The 7625-nt window shown below is 43.5% G+C and overlaps 1 protein-coding gene across 1 annotated transcript in view; it reads left to right on the top strand.

The window, feature by feature from the left end:
- The first annotated feature begins 2820 nt into the window (after positions 1-2820).
- The window catches only part of CCNF (cyclin F), an 11173-nt gene continuing 6368 nt past the window's right edge, over positions 2821-7625 (top strand). The window contains 8 exon segments of the mRNA XM_009327210.1: positions 2821-2836; positions 2941-3095; positions 3521-3627; positions 4556-4623; positions 5415-5608; positions 5966-6019; positions 6567-6671; positions 7240-7317. Coding sequence (XP_009325485.1) covers positions 2821-2836; positions 2941-3095; positions 3521-3627; positions 4556-4623; positions 5415-5608; positions 5966-6019; positions 6567-6671; positions 7240-7317 — 777 coding nt within the window.

Here is a 7625-nt window from a genome sequence, read left to right on the forward strand (position 1 = left end):
GGCCCGCGGAGCGCTGCCTGCCGCCCCGCCGGGGTGTCGGTGCCTCGGCGCCGTGCCTCAGGCGGCTCTTCTCCCTCTCTTTCGCTGGAGCAGCCGGTCCGCGGCTATAGTTGGCGGACGGGTCTGAGCACTCCTGCGCTTCCAACACCGAAGGCAGGTGTTAAAAAGTGTAGATTGCGTGTGGAATAACATATAAGACGTCTCTGAACTTGTTGGGCGCCAACTGATATGCGGGAAACCCCATTCAAACGTAAGAACCGGTGTTTACTCTGAACGGGGGCACAGGTTGCCCAGGGCGGCTGCGGAGTCTCCATCCTCGGAGGCTTTCGAACCCGCGCAGGACCGCGTCCAGTCAGCCTGCTGTAGCTGACCCCGCTTGGGCAGGGCAGTTGGACTGGATGATCTCCAGAGGTCTCTTCCAGCCTAAACCACTCTGATTTTGTGAAGCAACAAACTGAAAATTTCCCTGTGTGACTTCCTGTCTTTTGAAATTGAGAATTTTCTCTTCCCCGAGTTGCTGAAGTACCCCATGCTCCCGAGTCGTTTGGATGTTCATACAGGTTTAATTGGCATACGAGTGTAGAAGTCCATTTCTTTTTCATGGCAGTAACACTGCTGAAGTTTGCCCTGGAGAGGGGAAGAGGATGCGAAGCGCAGCAGTATTCTGCCCTGTGCATGTCAAAAAGGTTTTATTTTCACGGGAATAGCTTTTTAATCAAAGACAGGTAACAGGTAGGTATGTGCTACTGGAGAGACACTGGATGCTGTTTTGTATCAGGCTGGTGGTTTGTTTCATTAAACCTGAAGTGCAAAGGAAATTAATAGCATATATGAACAGAAAAACCTGTGTTAGCACAGTGGTAGCCGTGGCTCATGGACCTCTTAGGAATTTGCAGGCTCCTCTTAAGGATTCTGCTGAAAACCCAGATAACCTTCCCTTTGCAAACCAAAAAACCTGTATTAAGTAATTGAGTCTGGTGCAGCGACTTTGCTTTGAACAAATTGTCTGTAAACTTTGCACTGGCTATGCGGTCTGTGAGTCTGGACACTTCCCGGTTCGGTGGGCTGACATGCTTGGAGAGAGATGAGGGTATAACTGGCCAGTCCATACATTTTTTCCATTCACTGCATTTGCAGCTCGTAAGAGCTGTTGCTCTTATCTTCCCAGAGAAATGCAACACGTTGCTTCACCGGTCTCTCACTGAAGTTGTGTGTGAAGAACTTCAGTGTTCTGAAGGTCATGAGGTTTTCCATACGTTGGTTATAACCATGAGATGTTAAACATCTGAAGTAGAAGACTAGGCAAAAGGGGAAGAAATATTCATGGAGAGAAAAATACTTGCCTCGTTAAGTCTCCATCCTCACCTTGACTTTTCAGCCACCTTTGACTTTTCATTGTAACAAACTTGAGAGCTGCATCATTCTCTCCACTTATGCCTTTGACCCTGTAATCTAGTGAGACTACATAGCTCTGGCCTGGTTTACTTCACAGATAATATGGGGTGGTTTGATATATGTATTATACTACTACTTTGACTCTACTGTTTTCATTTAAGTAAAAAAAATGTTCAAGCCAGAAATGAACCAGTGACAATAGGGTAAGCAATGCTAGCACATGCATGTTGCACAGTATTGGACTCTCTAGTGGAGTCTGTGCCTTTTTATTAAACTTTTTAAGAAAAAAGTCAGTAAATAAGTTTCCCAAGTATAATCTCTTTGTGTAAGACTTAAAACAGGTTTTAAAAATACAACTAAGAGATCTTCTGTAATAAAGACAAAGGCCCTTACGCGGCCCTTTAATTTGTGGGGCTCAAGCTTTCACTTCAGAATCCTCTTTTTGAGCCCTCATGTCCGCAAAGAAAGCGTTCAGCCTTTTTCTCGCTCAGAAAGGGGCCTCTCTTGCTTGTATGGACTGCTTCCTGAGAGCCGTGAGAGGCTGATGTGGAAATGAGCAGTGTTGGCACCTCCGCTGTTGCGTGGCGGGGCTCTGAAAGGTACAGCATGAACCAGGATTGATTCGGGTCCTCCTACCCAAGCACCACTCCGTGAGGGTGATCCTTCGCTGCCACTTGTGGGCTGGAGGTGGGGAATGTGCTTTTCTTTTTTTCCCTCCTGGCACCTTTCACCGATTTGAATTTCTGCCGTTTGTTAGCCAGACTGCTGTGGGTGTTGGGGCTCCTGAGTGCAGGCAGGGGCCAGGCTCTTGGTGGCAGCCCAAACGCTGCGCTATCCCCAGGAGATGGAAAAGGGATTGGGCTTTCTACCACGGAGTCTCTACCAGTGAGCAGTCCTCGTGCGCTCTTCTTGGTTTTGCCTCATCTGTTAGATCGTTTTCCTCTCTTGGCGAATGCAGCGAGGGTAAACTCTGTCTTAATGAGGAGCAGAAGATGTAGGTGATGCCTTAGTCTATGAATGCTACAAGGTGCTGAAACTTCAAAAAAGGGCTTCCTGGTTCTTGGGGATCTTCCATGAGCACCCATGGCAGCAACTGGCTGCTTAGAAAGATGGGGCTTTTGGCTTGAGCTGGTTTGGTGGGTCTTAACTTCCTAATCTCTCTGGTCACATTCCAAAGACTGCTATTAACTGAGAAGGAAAAGTTGGGGCAGTAAATGAAGTAGTAGTGACAGTTTAACTAAACACAGTCAAATGATGGAGTTAGGGTACAGAGGGGGAGGACTTGAGCATGAGCCGTCCCTTCTGAGCCTCTTAGCTTAATTGACTAAATTGAATGAGTTAGTTACTACTTTGTGGCTTAGTCTTATAGCGTTACGTGACACGTGCTAAATCTGTCTATGATTAATATGTTTTAAAAAGTGTCCTATGCTGCAGTAAATAGGTACTCAAGTAAAGACGTGTTTATGCATGTGGACACTCTGTAGTGCCTTTTTTCCTCGTACTGTTCCGTCACTAACTGAGATGTCCCATGTTTTTGTTTTCCAGTGATTCACTGTAGATGTTCCAGGTGTTTTTCTTTCCCTTCAAAGCGAAGGATAAGAAAACGGCCCCGAGTCCTGACGTTGTTAAGTCTGCCTGAGGACGTTCTTTTTCATTTTCTGAAAAGCCTTCCTGCTGAAAAACGTCAGAGCTGTGAGTCTGCTACTGCTTCCCCTCTGTCACGCACCGTGGCTTATCTCTGCCATTAGGAGCCAGGACTGCACACGGAAAAGGCTGGCTTCTCCTGCCAGAGTAAACCTGAAGAAAACCGAAGAATACATGCAGTAATAAATTAGGTTTTTGCTATGCCAGTAGCAGTTTTATTTGTCAGTACTCAAGCTTAAGAAGATTAGCAGTAGTATTTGAGTGCTCTGTAAATGTTCTGTGGGAATTGTTCAGCCACAGTGATCTAGCAGGACGAATTAGTTTGGTTTGGCATGTCTTGCCTTAATGATGATTAGGCAGGTAACGAGTTATGATTAACTTGTGATTAATTAGTTACTTATCTAAAATTAGATTGCAAACAACTATTTTTCTGTTGGTCCCTTTATTTTAGTAATTATTATTTTATGCTCCCCCCTTGCAGGTGCACTCACACCTTAAATACCTTGTGGATAATCATGCTAGTGTTTGGGCATGTGCAAGTTTCCAAGAAATATGGCCTTCTCCAAACAATCTGAAGATGTTTGAAAGGTAAGTTTTAAGAATCAAATTTGTCTGACATTGTAGAAGAGGATGTTTGAAGGTAGATATACAGTTCTAATCAGTCCTCGCTGTAAGTGGGGGATCTGACTTTACCTTTTTGTAGAAGTTTTCGCTTAAGGTGATGAGGAATTGTTGATTTCATGTCTAAGCTGCAGCTTACAACTGCTGTCTCTAACTGGAGCAGGGCCCATTGCATATACCAAAGTTATTTCTCTGTAAGGGCATTAATATTCCATATGGGAACATAGCACATTAACTAAAATCTGTTACTGGTGCTTCCATATGAATGTGCAAGTGAAATCAGGGGTTCAAAAGCATAACCATATTTCTGAGTTGGTTTGGTCACTTCTTGTGCAAACCAGTGTATTGAAAAATAGGTAAATTTCCTTATTAAAACGAGTGAGGTTTGAAATGGTAATAGTAAATCTGCTTAAAAAGGATGAAGAGCATCTTCTTATGTATCTGATTTGAAAGGGATGCGTCAGTTTAAATGTCATGCTAATTGTTTTGCTTTTGACTTTTGCTTCTTCGATGCACGTATTATGTTCTTTCTGAAGAAGACTATTATGTGCACATGGGTTTGGCAGGGAGGAGCACAAGGGCTTGATGTCCTTGAGGGTACAAGTACCAAAACATGTTATTGCACTCTGGCATTGGGGATGTTGCATGGGAATGGGAAACAGTTCCTACGAACTGTCAAATTATCCAAGTTATGGACATTGGCATATGAAAGGGTTGCAGCAAGAAAAGCCTCAGCATAACTTATGCTTAACTTCTGTAGTGAAAGCACAAATGCTTACGGTTGGTGATCACCAAATTCACAGCCTGGCCTCCACTGAAGTAACTTGTTTGAGGATGTGGGCCTGGAAGCACCTACTGATTTCAACCTCAAGTATCTTCTCTGTTTCCCATTCAGGGCTGCTGAAAGGGGTAACTTTGAAGCTGCTGTGAAGCTGGGGATAGCGTACCTGTACAATGAAGGCTGTAAGTGTGGAAGCTTGTACTCGGGTCTTCGGGGAAGATGGCATGACAGAAGGAAATACAGATGAGCTAAAGGCTTATTTATAGATACAGATCAGGCTAACTGTCTCATCATAAGGTTGGCACTTTTAGTGGCTGCTTGCAGAGCTATTTCTCCTGTATCTCAATCACTGATGCTTTTGTACCCAGGTTCTAAAGCAGTGAAGTGCAGAGCCAGCTTGCTGCCTTCCGTGTCTGGTTAGGTCTCATTTACTATCGTGCCTCTTCAGTTTTACCTTTCAGTGCAGCTTAAGCACTGGCCACTAAACTGCTAGGTGTTAAATGATAGTATCACACGCAGCTCTCTTAGAAAAGAAGTCAATGCATAGTTTATGAATTCATGTTTAGAAGTTATCCTTTGTAAACTTCTGATCAAACTTGGCTACTTACCTAGTCTGATAAACGTATGAAAAGGGACTGACAATTGACAGGAGGAGCCTCCTTGCAGAGGGTACTGGCAAGGCGGGTGACTTGCATACTAATTTTCTCATACACTGACAGGAATTAACATTACTTTGAGTGTTGTTGGTACTTGCAGAACACCCCCCCGCCCCAGCTTAGGGTTGTATGTTCCTAAAGATTGATTGTAGTAAGATTTTTCTCCTTTTGCCATCTCCGTGATTTTTAAGGCTGTAAAGGGAAGACACTGTTCAATCTTTTCCTGGTTGTATCCTATTGTCTGTCTTGGCCTGACTGAATGCCAAGCACGCATTGTGAACAAACTCAAAACTATTTCTGGCTTTTTTTTTGTTCAGTGTCCATCTCCGACGAGGGTCGTGCAGAAGTGAATGGATTAAAGGCATCGCATTTCTTCAGTCTGGCGGAGCGTTTGAATGTGTGCGCAGCCCCATTTATCTGGCTTTTTATCCGTCCTCCCTGGTCCTTGAGTGGAAGCTGCTGTAAAGCTGTGGTCTACGAGAGTCTCAAAGCAGAGTGTCAGTTGGAGAAAGTAAGATTTCTTGCTGCCCTTGACTTTGACATAGGCTAGTAGCTGCATCTAGTTGTTTTGGAAAAAATATTTTTGTTTCCCCAAGATGCTCCTATGCTCTTGTTGCTTAAATGACTGTAGATCAATCATTTTAATGAATTTATTGCCAAACTACACTTGGTATATCCTGAGAGCCGGAGGCCTGTACCCTCTCTTCTGAGAGATTCAGTATTGTCTCAAAGATAACAAAACATTGAGAAAAGCAAGGGGGAGGAATGATTGAAAGGCAAACAAAATTGTGGTCTGGAATTACTAGCAAAAATTGCTATTGTTGTTTGTTTATCTTTTAACAATGCTTTATCTTAATGCTTCCTTCAGGCTCAGAAAGGATCTATTCTGTACTGCTTGGCTAAGGTCTTGAGTCTCTTTGAGGTGAGCAGTGTTTCTGATTTGATGTGTTTGGGTACTTTTTTTGGTGACGCTAATGCTGTTTACCTTGATTAACAAAAAAAAAATCAGCCGAACGCTCTTATATTCCTCAAGTGGCCTAGGAATTTCTGTTCTCATGAGTTTTTAATGTACTGGTTGTTTAAAGGAACATTACCAACTTAGTTTATTGAATTTTACAAACAGTGAAATTAATTTTGGCTTGATCATGGACTTGCAGTGTGTTCAGGTCTCAAAGGAAGCCTTCCAGTCATGATGCATATTAAAAAAAAAAAAAATCCTTCAGTGGCAAGCAAGCCAAAAAGCTTTTGTCTAGCTGAGGAAAACCACTAATTGCTTCCTGAGCCTGGATCTTCAAATGACAGCACTGAGTGGATGTGGGAGCACCCCTCATAGTCTGAAGGGGACTCGCAACTGGTTGATTCTGCTCTGTAGCTTTCAGTACAGAGCTTGTTCTGTAGCTTCTGAAATATTGAGATCTGGCACCCAGTTGGCTGGACAGCAAAAATACCATCGTGCCTTTTGTTCTCAGGATGAAGAAAAAAGAAAAGAATCCCTTGAAATGTTTGAAGAATCTTCAAAGCAGGGTTGTTTAAACAGCTCCTACCTCCTTTGGGAAAGTAACAGAAAGGCTGCTGTAAGTAGTATTTTTTTGTCTCAAAACAACTTTTTCACGCTGACTTCTGGACCTCTGTTACGTGCAATGAAGATACACAGAAAGAAATTGCTGTTCCTCGGAGCTTACCTTCTTCATAAACAAGGAGAGTGCTAAGAACTCTCTCAAATGAGCTTTGGTGTCTGCCTTGGTGTTTAAAGTAAGTAAGTCTACGAGCAGTTGTAGCTGAGGTGCAGGCAGAAGTTTGTTTATACTAACTCTGCTGAAGGCATAGGCACTGCTGGCTAGTGATCGTATGGCTCCCTGGGGAACAGGAGGGGGGAGACTGCCTGCCTTGTCATTAATAAATCTGCCAAAGCTCTCGTGCTGGAATCCCAAGTGACCTGTCTCATTTCCTGTCAGACCTTGGGCAAGAATTGCAGAAAGTTTCTTAAAAAAATGTTGTCGTCATGACGAGAAACAGACTGGTTGCTGAAATAATAGATGTACCCACAAGGAGGGTTTTTTCTCTGGATATTAGTACTACAAGCCTTCTGTTCGTTGTGTAAAGGTAATGTTTTTTGAAATCTGTTTACATTCCTCTCTGTAGATGTCAGATCCTGGCAGATACCTCCAAAGTCTCAGGAAGCTACGGGACTACGCAGCAAAGGGCTGCTGGGAAGCACAGGTAAGACTGACTTTTCCCAGGAAAACCGTTTTCATTCGGTCTTTCCTATGCTGTCATTGTAGGCCTAGACTCCTCTCTTTAGAAGCAAGGTCAAAATTGCTGAATAGTATCTGTACGTGCGTGCATTTACTCTGCGGATCCCCCTCTTTTGGAAAATACTGCATGTCTGTGGTACAATCCCAGTAAGGATGCATCTTTTGATGGACTTAAAAGCCTACCCCCAAATAATGTGTGCGTCTAACATTTAAGCCAAACTAAGAACTACTGATTCTGTTACCTTTCAAGTAGTTTGTTGTGTTCACTCCCTG

The sequence above is a fragment of the Pygoscelis adeliae genome, unplaced genomic scaffold, assembly GCF_000699105.1.
Source record: "Pygoscelis adeliae isolate BGI_AS28 unplaced genomic scaffold, ASM69910v1 Scaffold461, whole genome shotgun sequence".
Lineage (NCBI taxonomy): Eukaryota > Metazoa > Chordata > Aves > Sphenisciformes > Spheniscidae > Pygoscelis > Pygoscelis adeliae.